At 39.8% G+C, this 20828-nt stretch overlaps 1 protein-coding gene across 1 annotated transcript in view; it reads left to right on the top strand.

The window, feature by feature from the left end:
* DPP6 (dipeptidyl-peptidase 6) overlaps positions 1-20828 on the top strand; it is a gene marked incomplete at its 5' end in the record, with an annotated part of 102180 nt that overhangs the window by 4391 nt on the left and 76961 nt on the right. The window contains one exon of the mRNA XM_010016742.1: positions 14397-14517. Coding sequence (XP_010015044.1) covers positions 14397-14517 — 121 coding nt within the window. The remainder of the gene's footprint in view (positions 1-14396; positions 14518-20828) is intronic.

The following is a 20828-nucleotide window of genomic DNA, read 5'->3' as shown; positions in this document are numbered from 1 at the left end:
CGATTTGCTTGGCAGTATGGCTGAAGTCAGGGACTGCTTCAGGAGCAAGAGGCAGTCTAGTGCATATTTGTAGCTGAGGCGCTTAAGGAATCCACAAAACCTTAAGATTTCAGGAGGCTTTAATCTAAGTCATCACAAAATAAACACATTCAGGTTCAAAATATTTACTTTAAGGAAATACAATCCAGGTATGTACATGTATGTGACAATAGGGACCTATTGTCCAAAGAAAGGAACAAGCAGTAGGTCCGCTCTAATAATGTGCAGTCAATATTTGCCTGTGTTGACAATACCAAAATACATTTCACAGGAGCTGTTAAACTCCAATTTCAAAAGCAGGAGAACTAATGCTGTGCTGCTATTTTCCTTTTTATTTTTTTAAATCAGAATCTGTAGCAGCCCTGACAGATACTAATGATAATGGTGACACATCAGATGCTGGGGGAAGCAGTTCTGCACGACTTTGGCAGCAGCAGTTATAATTCAAGAAAACCTTTCTCATAGATCATAGTATTTATTCTTCAGCAAAAATAAACTTTTTTTTGAGGTTCTCCTGTCTAGCCAGTTCTTCTTCACTGTTTCTTTAATGTAAAAAAAAAAAAACAAACCAAAAAAACCAGGAAGAGGATTATAGTTGCTGGAAATTTTGTATGCCCTTGAACTTCCTGCAACCCCACAGAATGATTAAAATGGATTTCTCCAGAGTTTATAGTCAATAAACCTTTTCCAGTGTCAACTCTTTCAGAGCAGGAACTAACTTTTATTCTTGCAGATTATGCGGCAATCAAGTGTATAATTAGTCCTAAAGTAACAGAAGTTATGTTTCACAGCAGGTGCAGAAGTTGCACTAAGAAATCACTATTCAGTGAAATGCAAATGCCAGGAAAAAAAAAAGGAGGAGCAAGTCTTTCAGACCCTGCCATGTTAGGGGTTTGCAGATGTCCTCAAACAGTGAATGCTAAGGCTGGTAAACAGCTTATTGTCATACATATTACTGTTTTAAAAGTGTAACACAAGTAAGAGAAATATTAAAACATTTGAATGATAGAGCCTGCTGTACCAGGCCTGAACCTACCCATCTCATTTGATGTTATCAATTTCTTCTAACACTGTAGCATGATGTCTTCCCAACTAGGATATTTAGGTTATCTAGATGCAAAACAAAAAAGCTGGTGAGGTGATGACACCTGGAACTGAACTGGAGTAACTCCTCTAATTAGCAGGCATTTCCTTGCCTGGATATGTGTCTGTCATGCCTGCTTAGTTCCAGGTTGAAGGGCTGCAGATACCAAGTGATGAGAACCATTTCCACAGGCGGTACTGAATCATCCGCTGTTGTTCCTAATCCAGCAGGGCTTTTAAACTGCTGTGCATATAATTGCTGTATGTCTATTTGTCCACCATTATTTCATAGATATTTACATCATTATTTTCAAGCTGCTCTTCTCTCACCATCTTTTTTTTGCAACGACACCTGTATCATTACCTCTGGTCTGCTGTGTGTAATTATTCTGGCTTGGTTATCTTGTTAGTTGCAAGGAAGAAAAACCCTCTCCCATTCCCCCCTCCCTTTCCTAATGTTTATATAAGCCCTGCTTAAGCATGGCAAGGCATATTCAGACAGCTTTTTACATGGTCCCTGCATTCTGGAAAAACAAGAATTTCAGAATAATGATATGCTGTCTCCCCTTCTTCATCCCCTTATCTAGTGTCGGAATATGATTTGGTTTGGTTTGGTTTGTTTTGTATGGGGTTGGGTTTTTTTAGGGAAAAAAAATGTAAAATATAAGTAAATTTCCAGTAAAAGTCCCAGTAGAATATATTACACGTACACTGAATACCTAGACAAATTACTCTGGTTGGGGGTTTCCCTTCCTCTCCTCTTTCCTTCTCCCCTTCCCCCCACTCCTTCCCCCCACCCCTTTTATTCAAAGTATTCCACTGCAAAAGTGCATTTTTCCTTTGAATGCTCTGCTCTTTGGTCTCTTTGATTACAGTGACAATAGTCTACTATTTGTCCTATTTTTACTTTTTGCACATCCTTGTAATTTCCTTTGGCATCAGAGGGCTTGGCGTATTCAGTCCTCATACACCAAAGGGAAGCTTTGACACAGTCAGTGTTACGAACTCTGCTGAGAATGGTTGTGTCCCTTCCCATCTCAGCATTCTTGGTACTGCATTTTCATCGATGGTAAAAGAGCAAGATATTTAAGATAATTGAAGATGTTACAATAAATGTTAGTGAAAGAAGATATAGGGGATTTTATTGTAAATAAGATGTTTCCCTTTTTGTGGGCGTGAAAGACTTCAGTGGAAAAAAATTAAATTGGTTCTTTGCCAGAGAAGTTTTACCAATAGATCAGAAAAGAAGTTACTGCTCTTACATCCAAATGTAAGACATAGGATGATTAACTGTTTATGGCATCACTCCTGGAGGTGAGACACTGCCGTAGGCTTCCTCTGTGACTTCACAGTAGTAGTGCAAAATTCCTCACGGTGCAACTCTAGCATAGTCAGTTCCACTGAAAATAATTCTCTCATATTACAGAGATCTAAAATGTTTGTACCTATTTAATTTCAATTGTGCTTTATGCATATTGAACATGTCTCTTTCTTTTGTTAAAGGCATTTTTCATTTCAGAATTCTAACAGCTAGATATCTACTTCATGTCTGTGCATAAGGGTTTCTGGCATTTTACAAAACCATGGTTGGTAGATGATGTCCATTGAAGTAAGTGCTTCTGAAAAGTGTTGTTCTTAGAAAGCTGCTATTTTGTGCCCTGAAAATAGTTACTCTTTAATTTATATAGCAACATTCATTGGTGAGAGTACAATGGAGTGAAAGATGTTAGGCTGCCACAAGCAGGACTAAGCAGGGCCATCTAAGGGACTATGGAGTAGCTCACCTGTGTTGTGGTGGTGGTAGTCTCTCCTTCTCCAGAACCTGCCATTCATCAGAGCCATGAGAAAGCTTCAGGAACAGTTCTGTTAGCTCTACTCTTCAGCTGCTGGAATAGATGTTTATAATTTCTATCGCTAAACATTGTATTAAACAGGAATATTACACTGCCTAGCTCACTTTCCAAAGTCAGATGTGTACCTGAAGGAACTCTGAATCCCAGTTCCTTTATGCTGACAAGTAATATCTGTACTTTCCTCAGCCAGATATTCATTCTATAACACAGTAAAATATTTAAAATTAAACACTGTATCATCTCACATTAAATAATCTAATTTATAGTGATGCCCTACATAACCATCAGCAATATTAGGTTACAGAATACAAGATAATCCATCAAGCAGAACTTAAAAGCAGAATCAGAGTCCATACTAAATGGTACATTTACTGATATATTCTTTAATATAACAAGGCAGTTATAAATTAAAATAACCCCATTAAAATCCAGGGCATGGAAATCCGAGCAGACATGGTTCTCTTTGTTGAGGTGAAATAAACCTTTTTGCTTCCCTGAAAAGCAGAAAATAGGACAGTGTATTTTTCTTGAAACATATATTTTAAAATCTTTAGAATCATGCTAATTGCTTATTTGGCTGGACTCTGGGAGATTCTAGGTGTGATTAGAATCCATACATGTTGTGGACTAGTCTGCTCACAGAATACAAATGGAAATGCACAGTGTTTGTAATGATGCAATGTCAAAAATGTAAAGAAGCTTGTAGAAACCTGAGAAGAATATTAATGTTCTTAAGGATTTAAGCTGGGAGAATACAAAAAAATCTTTTCTGTGATGAATTCAAAAGGAAAAAAGTATGGGAATGCATCTCCAGATCATAAAATTCAGTCCTTACTCCTATAGTCCATTATATGGGATTTTATCTAGAGTATTGATTTTGCCACTTTTGGATTGTCTCTAAAAACCTTAAAACCCACAGGATCTTACATACTCTTCTGCTTTCAAACGGGAGCTTTGACATTTCTTGGAGAAAAGGTCTCCAGACTTTACTGAATACTGTAGATACACCACAAATGTAATTTAGTAAGAATGATAATCTTAGAAAAAACTTGACTGTTACTAACAATGTATTGCAACATATAGGTTTTATAGAAAATGCTTAATAGATAAATAATATCACTTGCAGCAGATCTGTATTTTTCACCTGGCTGTGACAGTTTTCCAGGAAAAATATGAAAGCTTTACCCCACGGACTGGAGCGCTTATCTTCTCCTGAGCTGGGGCCTGTTCCTCATGGTGCTTGAAGTCACCAGCTTCCAGACTTTGCCTTCACAGGAATTTCCATTTACTAGCCCACATCAACTCAGACTCTGCCTGCTTCTCCTTTTGTGCAGAGTCTCTAATATCCTTCAGCATCCTTTTTGACAACTGTGGTGTTCTGACTTTCTTCCACTGTTCCTTCCCTTACTCCACTCCCTGCAGGCAAGGTGATCATGTCTCCCAGCCACAGAGAGAATCCCACCCAGGACCTGGAGAGCCACATCCTTTATCAGGAGCTCTTAAATGGGGCCTAGACATTGTTTGTAGAAATGGAAAATATTTCTTTATGTGAAGGCATGGAAGAATGCTTATCCATTCTCTCTGACTTAGTCTCTTAGTTGATCATGTGCGATGCAAGCAAAATTAAGTTCTTAAGTATTTATTTTACAAGGGATATTAGCAATTTCCAAGATACAGAGTTCAAATCAGGAGATTTGCACAATTTGCACATGGTGACTCTTCTGCACTTCCCTTCCTGGATATGCAATCAAAGCCAGTGAAGGCAGCAGATTTTTCATTTGTCTTTTACAGTAACTCTGACAGTTTTCCTTTGCAGAATCAATTACATTTCTTTTTGTTGCATTGATTTCCATGCAGTTAATATCTTACACTACTATATCAGTTGCAAACAAGCCTTCAATCTCCAAAGAGAAGTCATAAGTACTGCTTTTGGTGTGTTTATGGTTCAGCGCTAATCTTACGTGCATTAATCTGTACTGCCAGTTTTAGTGGCCCCATGGGGTGTTTTCAGCTTCTCTGTCCTGAAACCCTTCGTGCAGAATCATTTTAAAACTGATATAGACCTCATTTTGGTCTAAATTCCACCTTTGCCCATCTCTAGGCAGGGGAAAGCTGAACTAAAGGAAGCTTTATCTATTTGCTATGTCTTCTAAATCCTCGGCTTGGTCAGGAGTTAGCTTCTTACTTTGAATTAAAGCAAAGATAAACCCTGGTATAAACCCCTGAAACTGTGGCATTTCTGTCAATAACTTATCAAGATGTGATTCTCTCCAATGTGTTGACTGTATGGAAGAATTTCATTGGTTCATCATTGGGTTTAATAATGACATTTTGGTCTTGAAAAGAAAAAAAGTTGATTAAAAAATTCTTTATGTCACTCTTCTATCGTATCTGTTATCTGTCTCCTTCCTAAATTGCGAACATGAACCATTTGATGGAGAGAATGAAAATCTTTTTAGCTTTTTGTCTTACATCTTGTTTCTCTCCTGCTATCAAACTATATTTAAAAGGCAACAAGAAAAGCCTAATTAAAATAATAGCTTTTATTATGTAGACTCACTGTTGAGCAGTTTATGGTTTTATTACCCTTTTTGAAGAACTGATAAGAGTTGGTGTAATCATGTCATATGCGTTAAGAACAACACGACAATGCATTCATGAAAGCTATTTTACATAAAAGTTTATATTTTATGAGGTTTAAAGAAGAAATTGGCAGAATATTCATTAAATAATGCATACCCAATCATCAACAAGCTTTAGAACTGATTTTGAATAGATCACACATTTTTCTGCTGCAGTTGATGTATGATAACTGGAAAATGACAAAACCTTTTCCACTACTGTGCTTGTCAGATTTCCTTCATATCCCAGAATGAAAACACAATTATCATTCTGTTTCAAGATGCTGCATGGGCAAGGATGGGCATGCTGATTTTGTGTAACAAGGGCAAGTTTTAACTTGGGTAAAACAGCAGGGAATCTTTCTTTCTTTGCAGTTTTTCATTTTCATGGTCCTCAGCTTCCAGGATTCATATGTCAATAGGAAAACAAACCTGGCTTGAGCAGGGCTCTCTCCAAAATGCTTGGGTGGAATTAGAGAGCACTAGAAATGGAGGGAAGAATGAACAGGTCTCTCTGTGAGTGCATTTCCAAGAAGAGCTTGATCAAGCTGAAAGCTATTTGTTTGTGATCTGACATTTTCAAACCCCAGTTATGTGCTGTGACTCTGTTACAGACCTCAACCAGTTACTTTGCAAGTGAATAAAGAGTTAATGCTTTTCTGCTTCCTCAACATATTGGGAAGTTAAATCTGTGTATTTTCTTGAGGCTTTCAGGCCAATGTGATATGTAAAATCATATAAATATGTAGATAAGACACAGTTCAGCACAAAGCATTCCTATCATTGACACCCAAAAAAAAAAAAAAAAAGAATAGAAGATTAAGAATTAAGATTATCTTGAAGATAAAATTAAGAAATTTTAAGGAAGTATCTTACACTGAAAAGTTTGAAAAACATGCTACGTGCTTGGTTAAACTGTGGGACTGTTGTGGTGAGTTGACCTTGGTTGGTACCAGATGCCCACCAAGCTGCTCTGTCACACTCCCTCCTCAATGGGACTGGGGGAGAAAATACTATGAAGGACCATTTAGTAATTACCTTCGTGGGCAAAACAGACTCAACTTGGGGAAATTAATTGAATTTATTGCCGATTAATTGTAACAGATTCGGGTAGTGAGAAATAAAACTAAACTAAAAATGCCTTTCCTTTCCCTTACCTTTCCTCCTTTTCAGGCTCATCTTCACCCTCCATTTCTCTATCTCCTCTCCACACGTGGCACTGGGAGACAGGGATGGGGATTGCAGTCAGTTCATAATGCTTCATCTCTCCTGATCCTTTCACCTCATGCTCTTGCCCTGCTCCAGCATGGGGTCCCTCCCATGGGAGACGGTACTTCACAAACTGCTCCAGTGTGGGTCCTTCCCATGGGCTATAGTTTTTCATTAACTGCTCCAGTGTGGGTCCCTTCCACGGGGTGCAGTTCTTCAGGAACAGACTGCTCCAGTGTGGGTCCCTTCCACAGAGTCACCACTCTTGCAGTAAACCTGCCTCAGCACCGGCTCCTCTGTCTATGGGGCCATGGGTCCTGCCAGGAGCCTGCTCCAGCACGGGCTTCCCACAGTGTTACAGCCTCCTTCAGGCATCCCCCTGCTCTGCTGTGGGGTCCTCCCCAGGCTGCAGGTGGATACCTGCTCCACCATGGACCTCCATGTGCTGCAGGGGCACAGCCTGCCTCAGCATGTCTGCACCACGGGCTGCAGGGGAATCTGCTCCAACACCTGGAGCACTTCCTCCCCTCCTTCTGCACTGACCTTGGCATCTGCAGAGCTGTTCCTCGCACATTTTCTCACTCCTCTCTCACACATGCTGCACAGTGTTTTTACCCTTTTATAAACGTATTGTAACAGAGGCACTACCAAAGTCACTGATGGGCTCAGCTTTGAAGAGCAGTAGGTCTGTCTTGGAGCTCTCTAGAACTGGCTCTGTTTGATGCAGGGTCAGCTCCTGGTGTCTTCTCACAGAAGCCACTCCTGCATCCCTCTTTCACTTGCTGCTACCAAAAAGTTGCCATGTAAACTCAATCCAAAAGTTCACATGCACTCTTGATTCAAGAGGTAACCAACAATAGGTAGGAACCTTAAATTGCATGTAGATTTATTTCAGGCAGTTGATTCCCCAATTATATACCAAAGTGATGTGGTTCTGTACCATTCAAGGACTGCCTAACTCACAGAAGTCTGGATTTACTTAAAATTATTAATTTAATTTGCTCCCATGTATTCTGATAGTATTTATGTGGTGGAATGGGTGGCTGTTGCCTGGGACATGTGACGTGATTGGGATTCGGGTAGAAGAGCCCAAGGACTTGGATGTGGTTAGGACTATGATCAACAACACTGAGGCAATAGTCATTAAACATATGCAACAGTTCTTCTTTTGAGTCTGTGCCACCCTGCATCAGGAGGAGAAGGCTTTCGGAGACTTTAAAGCATGTGTACAAGGAAGACAGTCAGGCTTATCTGTAGGGCTGGGAGGGAGGATGGTCTCTTCTCACAGACTGTTTTCATCTTTTTACTGTGCTTTTTGTATTTTTTTGTTCCCATATTAATCTACTGATAGTCTTTTAAATTCATGTTTGTGCTGTCATTACCCTTAGAACTAATGGTCTGCAGCTTGAGTGGATAAAGGCACCTGATGTTGGCCGTTTGTACTCAGTGGAAGTGGTAGATATCTAACTTATACGAATTGCATTCATTGACTTTGTTTGGACTTGGGAGCACCCAGCACACCATAAAAACTGCTGGAGAATAATCCCGGAAGTGAGGCAGATGTTATTCTCCTTTACGTCTTCATTGGTACCTGCATGTCTCTGCTGGCTCTACTTGGCATCTGTCTAAGGCAGACTAGATCATGCCATCTACAAAAGGCCATAGAGTCCTACACAGCTTGAATCCCACCAATGCTGGCAATGTACAATGGCAGATGTACAGAGCAAGATACATACAGGAACTCTTTTTCTTTATTATTCAGTAAAAGGGAATTTGCAGTAGACATAGGTCTGCCTTTGAAAAAAGAAGTATGAGTTCAAGTGTATCATGTTGAAGCTGACCATGACTCTGCCAATTAACAGACAGTTACAGACATGCAGTTCATGGCAGGACAATGCACATTTTGGATCTCTTCTCTCACAGTCTTCACAAGCTTATAATAGTCTACCTGACATAAAATAATTACAGTAAAAGTGACTTTATGGTTGATGGATTGGAATAGAGCTCAAGCTGCCCGAGCTGGACTCACGGTTTTGCCAGTCTTCCTGTGCGACATGTAAAACAGGATTTGCCTGTTTAAACATATGTTCCTAGAGTACCTCAACTACGTAGTATTAAAAGTATGTGGTGTCCAGATGCTACTCTGAGAAAGCAGAGATTTCCCATGTGTCCTCTGTCATATCTGCCAGCTGGTTTAGATGCATGAAGGGGCTTAAAGTGGCTCTAAATGCCTATGTTTGAGCAACTGAGTCTTGTCTTTGGTGTCCCTGTCTCTCATTTCTTCACATGTAGAATGGGAAAAAAAATACTTCTCTGTCTATGCTGTTGGGGTAGAAAGTGCCTTTTCTGTGTATTTGTTCAACATCTACAACAGTGAGGTCCATGGATACTTACCTTTACACGGGTATTTTTTACTGATTCTGCAAAGTAAGTACTAGCATTTTTTGGGGGATGCACAGAATTATAAAATGACTCTGTTATTTATTCTGCAGAATGTGCCCTCAGGTAAACTGTTTTGCCAGCAAAAGAGCAGATTTGTACATGGGGAGAAAAAAATAAAAGATGGCTTTAATATTTTAAAACAGAAAACAATGAAGTATATTATATTGGATGAGGAGAGAGTAGCGTGTTGGTTTGTATTTATACCCTCATGCTTGCTGAGCCTTCCATTTTGTGACTGTTTTTTTCAGCCTTGAAGGAAGTTTGTAATGATTTGGAATTTAAAACAACGTCAAAGCAAGACTTTGTGCTTGTCTATAGATGAAGTCCAGTTCTTGTTGACCAAACTCTTCATGTTAAGTGGCCAACCTTTCCATACTGACTATTCTCTCACAGTTAAATCCTATGGGCTGGCCTCACAGTATGGAGGGCTGCCTTCTAATGTGAGGAAAACAGTCACACTTCTACAGTGTGCTAATAATTTAAAGTAATAAGCATCCAGGCATTAACTTTATGCTTGGAGATGCTAAATTTGAGTGATGTCGCTCATTCAGTTGACAAGCTATGCATGTTAGAAATGATAGGGTAAAGAGAACATAATCTTAGACTGCCATTCTACAGTTGGAAAATAAATAGAAGCAGTAAAAATGCAGATTAATGCATATGAATCTATTTTCTCTTGGTCTATGGAGAAACAGGAGCTTCACTCACCTCTTTGGCTGGAAGGAAGGTGGGTTGAGCAACCATTAAAGGAGGTGTAGTATTCATCTGCTCAAATAGTTGGTCACTGTGACTTTTGCAGTGGTCTTAAAGAGATTATTTTCATTAGATTCCTGAAAAGGTGCATAAATTAAGCCATTTAAAAGTACCAGAATTTTGATTACTCAGCATAATTACTTAATACCACTCTGGTTCAGTTTGGTAGAGAAGATTACTTCAGAAGCCCTTAAGCAGTTGCAAAAGCGTTTTATATGACTCCTCCTTAAATCAATCAATGTTGTTAAGGCTCTTCTATGTTTTAAGTGGATTAAGTTTATTTTGTTATTAGTTTGAAGATTTATCTTACTGGATGAATACTTAATCTTTGACTTAAAAATCTCCTACTGCCTCAGGTTTGTGGTCCAATCAATCTAGTATTTTTCCTCCAATATTAGTTGTGTCACACAAGTAGTTTGATGTAATCAGTACTAATACAAGTTGCAAACGGTCAGAGATTTCATCCCAGCCCACATGAGTTTGTGGTGTATTGATACCAGAGGCTAGTGAGGTTATATCTTACGCTGAAAGACTCAGATGATATCCCAAGCTACATAAAGTGAACAGCAAAATCCCCAATGATTTTTATTACTCTGGGATTAAGTAAACACATTAAAACAAACAAACAAACAAACAAACAAACAAATCCAAAACAGAACCTGCAAACCACCTTTATCTTAGTCCTCCTGGATGTTCAGCTTATCTTTGTTAAGTATTTCATCTTTCGATCATCTATTCTAATATCCAGCAGGACAAGAATGTCTTCTGTTACATCCAATGGCAAGGAGTTCCATGCATTACTTCTAATTTCATCAGGAAAACTATTTTTATCCACTTGTAAACCACTTTCTTCTAGGTTTCATTGGTTTCCCTGTTGTTTTGGAGAAATGAAAGGAGGGAAACATGGTTTTCCTTTCTTCTGCATCCTCTCCATTATTATGTCTTCCTTGTTTATTCTATAGTGTTAGCAATTTCAGTTTCTTCAGTCTATGTATGGATGTTTCCATTCTTATTCTTTCAAAATAGACACAGCATTCATCATGGGGATATCTTCCTGACATAGCACAGGTTTACTGTCCATACCATTAGTTGGACAGTAGTTGGACTTCATGTGCTGTCCATCATAAAAATCATTTATATGGCAAGAATGTCAGGGGCAAAGTCTTGCTCAGATAGACGCATCAAAAGAGAATACACCAGAAAATTTGGATTTGGTCTTTATCTCCTGTACAGAGAGGCATAAAATCAAGCTTGAGCCATTCTGTTGTCATTCTATATGACTCTAGAACTGTTACGTGAAGCAAGTATAAAATAATGTGATAAGTAATATCCATACATTTTTTTGTTTGTTTTTCTTTACTAAAATTTCTTATCCTCTAATTAGCGGAGAGGATTGTGATCATTTGACACAAAGCACTGCTTTGATATCACAGAACCAAAATAGTAAAAAATATTATATAGGTATTTCATAATATTGTCTAATAGATTCCTAACCCAGAATATGAAGTAATCCAAAGACATTTCTTTTTGATGAATAACAGAAGTTCAAAAGCTTTTTCTTAATTTATAGGATACATTACACAGAAATCTTCTTTGGGCTGCTTCAGTTATCTTTTATCTTGATTATGGTTGACATTTTTAGGGTACAAGGCACTGTAGTTAGGAGGATAATTTTATATTCTCTGTGAGGTGCTGCAATTTGGCTCTGAATGATATGGGAGACAGTTTGAAGTCAGAGCACTATATTATTTTTCCATTGCAGCTACTGGATACCTCATGCAGCCCGATTAGTGTGATGAAGCATTGAAAGACAAAACAGTGATAAAAGAAAACATCAAAATGCTTTACAGACCAAAGGGCAGGAACAGGTTGTCAATCCACCTTCTTTATTTTTCCTGTAAACTCATTTAAAATTTAATACAGTACAAAATATTGCAAACCTTCATTTGCTGGGAGAATCTGGGCAAGGGAAGGGTTGTATCATTTGAATAACTTGACTGTGTGCCTGTTGTGGAAGAACCCCTATCCAAGTACCTCCAACATGTTTAGCTCTTGGACACAGAGATTTGGATTTATTTGGGCCCAAAGTATTTTATTCTGCTTAATCTTCCTGATATTTATGTACATTTAAGCTTCAGCAACCCTCCTGTATGCAGACTAGCTAATACATAAAATCCATTACTTAGCATCCCTCATCTGGCTCTTCTGCTTACTAAAAATCAAGATAGAAAAGAGAATGTAGTATCTTCCACTATATTTTTTTACTTTCAAAAAGTATTAATTAGATGAAGCTTTTCTTAGTTTAAAAAGGAGTAAGAGCAAGCTACACTTTCAGTCATACTTTTTACCTTTAGGCAAACTCGCTGTAACTGCTGCTGAAATTAAATTAGGACCTATACTTTCTTCTGGAGTCTTTCCAGCTCATCTTTAGGTGAAACACATAGGATATGAAACAGAAGCTGAAAGCAGATATTGTTCCCTATTCTGTCTTTTCATGAGTGTAACATGAGAAATTGCATTCTACTACTGTGGTTAAGATACCTAACATTTATTCCAGTATCGTCAAGTGTATCAAAACCCACATGTAAATGTCTTCTAAATTACATTAACAGTTTGTCTTTCAGTCTAAATGGCTTTCTTATACCCTCTGTATGTATATACAGTACATCTCTGCAGTCTGAATGAAGTTTAAAAATATTTTAAAGGCAGGGATAGGGAGCAGAATGAAGCCCCCATAATCCAAGGGGAAATGGTCACACACAAGTCTATTGTTGCTGGATATGATCCACCCAAGGGTACTGAGGGAGCTGGAAGAAGTGTTCACTGAGCCACTTTTACATCATTTATCAGCAGTTCTGGCTTACTGGGGAGGTCCCAGTTAACTGGAAGTTAGCAAATGTGATGCCCATCTACAAGAAGGGCAGGAGGATCCAGGGCACTAGAAGCCTATCAGTCTGACCTCAGTACTGGGGAGGTTATGGAGCAGATCATCTTGAGTGCCACCACACAGCATGTACCGGACAACCAGGTGGTCAGGACCAGTCAATATGGGCTTATGAAAGACAAGTCCTGCTTGACTAACCTGATCTCCTTCTATGACAAAGTGACCTGCTTAGTGGATGTGGGAAAAGCTGTTGGTGTTCTTACCTAGACTTTAGTAGAGTCTTTGACACCTCATTCTCCTGGAGAAACTGGATGCTCACAGCTTGGAGAGGTGTACACTTCACTGGATAAAAATTCTGGCTGGATAGCCAAGCCCGAAGAGTGGTAGTGAATGGAGTTAGATCCAGTTGGCAGCTGGTCACAAGTGGATCTAATGACTCACATGAAATTAGCTTTAAAAAAAAGTAGGCTTATTTGGGAGTCTTATCTTAGGCACCCTTCCTGGCAATCTTAAATTGAATTTTTTATGATTGATAAGAATTTTATGTTTATAAACTCTTCTCCTAAATGGAATTGTTTTCCCACAGACAGCACCAGGTGTGTGAGCACGCATTTGAAGAGGCAGGTTTAGGTACCCAGTGGCAATCCTTACTGTGGGTCTGCACTTGTCCTCCCAGGGAGCTGCGAGGTCCCATGACATTTTGATCATGTAATCTTTCATCAACCTGAATCCACTAGATTTTTGAAACAGGAGGGGAGAGGTTTCCAAAGACAAACTGGAGGTTATGGCAGCTGCATCCACGCTGGCAGGGAGGTGAGACCCCATGGGTACCTTTGTCCCATCCACCATGGTTCCATAGGAGGGTAACCTGGGGAGTAGGGAAGCACAGGAGGTCTAGCATACCCCTTCTGTTCCTTGTAGCATGTGCACTTGCTCCCCAGCCGAAACATCAACCTCGCGCTTTGCTGGCTCGCAAGCTGCAGTCACACAGGCTGCCCCCTATTCAATACCACATGTTGCCCTGTTGTATCTGCATTAAAAACTGGATTCAGATTTATTTAGTAGGTTGCCAGGTGTGTTTTAAGGAAGCAGAAGTAGCTGGAAACAAGCAAGAAGCCATTTCCAGTAGCCAAATCAGTCACGGCATAGCATCAGCTCTGAAAACTGCTACCATGTCCCAGACCACTTTTTCAAAATCCTGATCCATGGCATTCTTCATTTCATGCCCTCTAACTGAACTGTTCAGTTCCTGAAATGAAGACAGGAGTGAGAAAAGTAAAGCTTGTACCAAAGGCCCAAGGCTTCAGTTTGTTGTGAATTAGCATTTTTCTATTAGCTAATAGATAGATTAGACATTGGAAGCAAGCTGTGGAAATCCTTTTTTGACAAAAGATGCTATAAAACTGTGATATGTGATTTTGTGCTGCCAATTATTGTAAAAGCAAAATGCAACATTTTATAATGGAGCCACTGCTTAATGTTGTTCTTTTTTTCTTTTTCCCTTCAAATCAGATATTTATCTTTGAGAATAACATCTATTACTGTGCCCATGTGGGGAAACAAGCCATCCGAGTGGTCTCCACAGGAAAGGAAGGTGTTATTTTCAATGGGCTCAGCGACTGGCTGTATGAAGGTAGGACATGACATTTAGGGCAGCAGTTAGTTATGAGTTTAAGTCACACTCCAGATTTACAGAACTGGCTGGAATTAGACCTTCGGAATTGCATTTCTGGTGACTGGTGGACCACAGAGCTGAAAATCTGCTATTCTAACAGTTGTCTGAAATGCTGGACTGGAAATAATGTGGAATGATGTAAGAATTCTGTTTTCAGACTGTTTTTCTTTCCCTTAGTCCAAAGGTAATAAATCACCAGGCTTTAATGAACAGAACTGCTTCATTATTTAATAGCACCTGCAATCACTCATAGACGTGCCACGTTTTCAAATCACAGAAAAGGACAGAAATGGGCAGGGAAAGGGGTTTTATTTTAAAGGAAGAAGCGAGGAAACAAGTTTACATGATCAGTTGTTTTCCACAGCACCAGGTGAGCTCTGGAGGCTGCCCAGATCTTGCTACCTAAAAATTTTACCAAAGCAGACAGGTCCTCACAGTAATTGGCTTCTTTCCATCGAAAATGGGCCTGTTGGGATAGAGGGTCATCAGTGGAGCACTGCTTTACTTTGGTCCTTTCAGCTGGCACATGGCCACTTAGGTGTCTGTGGGCAGCTGCTTGCAAAATAATCTCACCTGCTTACTAGTTTAGGAAAGGACCTCATCGATCCTCATTCTTTTGGGGGATGTTATAGGCTTTTAAGCTAATATTTTATCAGAATTAAAGTTAAAAAAAAAATATATAGCATATATATAACATGCACACAACATGCATCCCTCTCTCTGTTGCTGGCTAATGCTGCAACATTTCCTTTTCAAAAGGATCCTGGGTTTGGGACCTGGCACTGTCTCTTTCCTGTCACAGTTTCCCTCTAAAGTCACACTTTCTCCCGCAGGTGCCAGAACTGTCCAAAACTTTTCTTATATCTACAGAAAGAAGCGTCCAGATACATTTATTAACTGTGTCCTCTGGGCTGCTCCCGTTTACCTTGAGACTTAATGGAACAGAATAATTTGCAAAATGCTGTTCACCATTAATTGGTGTAAAAATATGAATTGCTCCTTAAATTACTCCACATAACAGCTAAACTGGGGCTGCTGGACTAAAAATGAGGGAATTAGATTATTTTGCTTGCCACTCCAAGATAAGCTGGTCCCATAAATCACTGTACAAACTCATCAAACACATCAGGGGAAAAATCTGATAGTGGTTTAGATTACTTTTGATATTTAAATGTTTTGACACTGTACCACAGAATATTTGCAACTAAATGTCCTCTTTGTGAAGCATTTTGTAACCAGAGGCTAAGAAGTTACAAAATGCTAATTTTGTTTTACTTTTCATTATTTATCAATTTCGTTGCTAAAGTTGTGGGGAGGCCTGCTTGACTCTGTAGGTCAAATGTGTATATTAGTATCTGCGTTTTGCTGATAAACATCATTTAGTACATGAGGTCTTCTTGTAGAGCCTTGCACACAGCACCATGCTGAGAGGCATTTGTCAAGCCAGTGAAATCCAAGCATGCCAGCAAGCCCATGATGACACTTGTTTTGCTGACATACTTTTATTCAATTACGGGGTTGCTCAGGCAGTTTCGTGGCTGACATTGACTTTCAGGTTTGTCCCCTATAATGAACTTTCTTGATAACTTTATGTTAATGTACTGGGAAAAGGAATGAATATTTGATCAAATAGAGCTAGACTGTGCAATCCAAGCTGCTTCTCTTGCACCACGTCAACTTGTGCAGTCCTGATGGAGGTAAACCTGGGACCAGAGTCAGGGCTGAGGATTCATGGCAGATGCTTGAACAAGCTGTGGGGCTACGGGATCAGATGGATCTGCACTGTTTAGATGTCAGCTCTCTGCATGCATGAATGGATGGAGAAGGATCCCAGAAGAAATTGGGATTTCTTCCATCACTGGGAGATGGATGACACCTCCATATTGGAGGCCATGGGAATTCAGGCATCATTGTCAATGAGGCTGAAGTTTTACCATAGCAGCAGCTGGGGTGCTCTGCCAACACACTGTTACTGGCACCTTTGCTTTTCCAAATTCTCGCCTTTTCATGGATGCCTCCTCTTCAATGGGATAAACTGAAACAACATTTTAAATCCAAACTTACCAGACTGGAGTTGCTTGAAATCTAGGCAAAGATTGAAATGTACCGCCTCAGGGCTATTTTCGCTCTTCCCCCATTACCACAGGCATTTGTAGATGTGTTTCCCACACCTTCCTAATGGAGCTGGGTGGGATGCTCAGACCGATGTTTGTTTGCACTGCTGCCATCTCAATGAGCTACCGGGATGGATGCTGAGCATATGCAGAAATCTCATTCCATCTGTGCAGCCATCTCCAGCAGATAGTCTGCAAAGGAGCTGTGAGAAATGTTGAGACAGGATCACAGAGAGTTCAGTGCACTCCTCTTCTCTCGCATGCTCTTTTTGTTGCTGAAGTTCACCACCTCCAGCAGTGGCAGCTGAGCCTCCCTACAGCGCCTGCTGATTATTGTGACAGTTCATGACCTGCTTCTCACTTCCCCTCAACACACCACATAAAACCCCACAAAGAACTTGGTGTTTTGAATTGAGGAAGCAAATTTTAAAGGTCTTTTACCATAATCGACAAAAGCACATCAACAAAAATCCCTCCACCCTTTTCCAAGAGCTGTTTGCACAGTGCATTATGCACATGGCAGTCCCAGCAGTGCCACTCTTTGGGGTAACTCCCGACACTTCATATGAATGGTAGACGCAGAAAGAATCACTTTTCTTCTGTCATACTTTTTGTCATGACAGAATAGACGCACTGTACTATAAATCTCAGGTTTTTACTAAGTCTGGAAGTAGAGCAGATCTAGAGTAGATTTGACAGGCTTTTTGCCCTGGAAAAATGCAGAAGCTCCTTTCAATTCAAGTTAAGCTCTGCTTTTGTAAATCTGCCAAAGGGGAAAAAAATTCTTCAAGGTATTTATGCTGATCTGTAGACTTTTGATAATATAGTGAAAAACATTGCAAATCAATCAGAGCTTAATCTACTTAGTGCATTTAGCTGGAAGGTTATAGGTTGATACATAGATTACTGTAACATGGAAGCATAGATTAAACACTGGTTTTATTACTAAAATAAGTACTGACAATGTTTTCATAGTCTGACTTAACATTTTCAGAGCTGTGCCTGATAGATGCTTATACTAAAATGGAGTGATATCCTATAAAAGAGAGTTTAAAGTTCTGCAGCTGAAACCAGCTAAGCATTCAAATGCATATCACTAGCAAAGAATGTTTTATATTTCAGTTTGCTGTATGATTGCTATTGGTTTGAGAATATGTTATAGCAACAACGAGTCTTAAAGATAATTTTTAAACAAGTGGTGTTATAGCACGAAGTACTTTATACCTTCAAAATGATAGAATAAGAGCATGCATATGTACATTACATATATAGTACTTTAATAAAAGTAATGTACATTTTTGAAAGTAAAGTGCAGATAAAATTAATTTCATTTAAACAATTTGTTAGAGCACTTTCCAACAGAAACGTTTTCTGTCATGGTGTAATTGAAGTATCTTCATGTGTTACCAAGCACTTGGAGAGACTGCTCAGGTGTTGTGAGTGACAATAAGGTGCTCTGCCAGAGCTCACCTGTGTGATCCTGCTTAGTGACACAGAGAAGGGTGTGGTGTCCCCGTGTTGCGGTTTGGAAGCTCATTGAGTTTGGGATTCTGTGATGCTGAATGGTGGGGACTGGGGCGGGAGGACATCCCTCTGTGCTGGCATGCTGCTGCCAGACCAGGGACACCCCAGAAGGGTAATTCTATGCCCCTATACGTGGCCCTGCTGATCAGGACAAGGACCTTTTCTGGGCTGCACTGCTATAAAATCCTAGTGTGACCTCCTTTGGGCAAGTCTGTGTTCATGCTTAAAGACGAACAGCTTCTGGAGTTACGGTCTGCTGCTAATTGCACACTTGGAAGCTATGTGGACATGGGATAGGACACAGTGGTGTGTGCTCCCACCAATGGTGGGAGGGGAAGGATTTTCAACTATAAATGGGCCTATCCCATCCAGAGAGTGTAAAGCGTATTTTACTGCATGTGTCCTCAGACGTAAGAGTAGTTCCTTAGAAGCTATTTTGCGACTTGGTCTGGAGGACATGTTTTGGGTTTTTAGGGACTTTGGTTGCAAAAGGAAAGATTATATGTGAGTTATTCCTTCATCTTACATGTCACTAGCAGAGCAGTTAGAAGGATTTGTCCTGGAAGTCTTTAAAGATCATCTCAAAGTGAGCATCCCCATTCCAGACTTAGTCCTGATACTATGGTTGTGATGTGTCATCTGGACATCTTCTCATGCTCACGTTAGAGACAACTACATTGGCAGCTAAGCACCAACCCCGGCTCACATGGCACGCATTGAAAACTCTTATGCAATATTAGCTATACGCACCCATCACTTAAAGTTGATATTCTGCTCTGTTAAGCTTAATGCACAGTGGTGCTGCTATGCTTTATTTTTGGCTAGGGATCAAGAGGAGCAGTGAAAAAAAGACTCTTTCCAGTGATGATTCGTATGCCTTATGCATCTTCATTCTGCCTGTGCCTTACGTTGTCACCAAGAGAGACTCTTAACATGACTTCGCAGTGACACCTGGTGGGAGAGGCCAGGATGTTATCGTTATTAAGACAATGAAACTGCAGAATTTTTTGCTGCAAGATCTAGTAAAGGCTCCAAATTCCCCTTCACATACATTTTCCCAAAACTCTCTCTGAGCTTATGGGAACTACATGTCCAGAGCTGTGGGCTGATTCATGTTAATAGTGTTTCTGTTCCTTTTCTAGACTTTATAAAGAGAGGAAAGAGAACACAGTAATAAAGAAAAATCTGTTCCATAATTTAATCAGCGTCTCACAAAAATCAGAGTATATTTCGAGTGTGTATGGCTGGTCTCAGAAGTGCAGTGCCTGGTAGCAGCTGCCAAATCAAGTAGCAATTATTTTGAGCAGTACCTTTTATGCTTATAGTATTTGAAGCAAGTGAAGTAGGTATATTTCTTAAGTTTAGAAGTATTAATCCTGTAACTCTGGGGAAACGCTAGGTAAGTCTGCCAAAGCAGTGCCTTGACTAATTTGTCTGTATGCTTCATTTTTCATGGTATAATATGAGAATGCTGAACTTCTGCTTAGAAACAGGAACTTTGATGATTGAATTATATCCAAATTTGAAAAGAGACATTCATAATTAGGCTGAGAGCAAGTAAATCCTAAAATTCCTGTTCAATGTTACCAGAGAAGGAGATGAGGTATCCTAATATTTCACAGTGTAGGGGTAATCAGTAGCTACCAGTAGACCTGGTAGGGGAGGATGAGATGAAGAATTAGACAGAGTCATCATGGAATTTTTTAAGATACTCTAGAAAAATAAATCTTTTGCCAAAAGAATGCTAAAGTCAGGGCTTCAGACATTAAAAGAGGACAGCCCTAATGGCACTACAAATGAATCCTCTTTGACAAGGTACGTGAAGAATCACTGGGACAGTGAATACAGATTTTAATTTGCTTTTGAGAACTTCAATATTTTCAGTCACACAGAAGATATTTCATGGACATAGGTGAATTGGCAGTTATACACATCTGTTATGGGGTAAATGGGGCTAAGTGAAACACTTGGAACTGGGAAATGGCATGAGATGAACCCCAAGACTGAAAATCACTAGTTTGTCCTCAAGTATGTGCTGATATTATTCAGAGCTGTTGTGGAAGCTGTGTAGAATTTGTTCCCTTATTTCTGTGCTTGTTTAGGTGAGGTAGCAAAGACAAAGTAAGAATGAAGAGCAGCTCTTAGCCTCAGCCATGTGTTTAAAGTGGGAGTTTCCACTGTACATAATTTTGGTGCAAGGATGATGAAGTAGATGCAACATTATTTTGCCTTACCTTATTTATATTAAAGCAGAGGACAAGAGAGCCTTAAATTTCACCAGATCATGTCATGAAAGATTTGGTACAAGTTCCCTCACCTTCTTGCTTTGGTGGGGGTTTTACTTGTCATAGGGAAGCCCACATTATAGATTGCATCACCAGAAACAGTCTGCTGACCCTTCTCAGTTGGCTAAGTCAGGGAAAATTGAACCATTTACAGTGCACATTGTGAATGCCTGCCTAGAAATCAGCAAGCTCCTGAGAACTTTAAAATGCTCTGTTATTTGGACTGGCTTCAAAATGCGACACCGCACCGCGATAAGCCTTGCCAGCTCTAGTTTGGTCTTCAACCTTCCCTTTCTGCAGAAGGTTGTTTGGAAGGGGGCTGCAAGCCAAACCCAACACCTGTCAT

The sequence above is a fragment of the Nestor notabilis genome, unplaced genomic scaffold (genome assembly GCF_000696875.1).
Source record: "Nestor notabilis isolate BGI_N333 unplaced genomic scaffold, ASM69687v1 scaffold4246, whole genome shotgun sequence".
Classification (NCBI taxonomy): domain Eukaryota; kingdom Metazoa; phylum Chordata; class Aves; order Psittaciformes; family Psittacidae; genus Nestor; species Nestor notabilis.
This window is presented reverse-complemented; position numbering and strand designations above follow the sequence as displayed.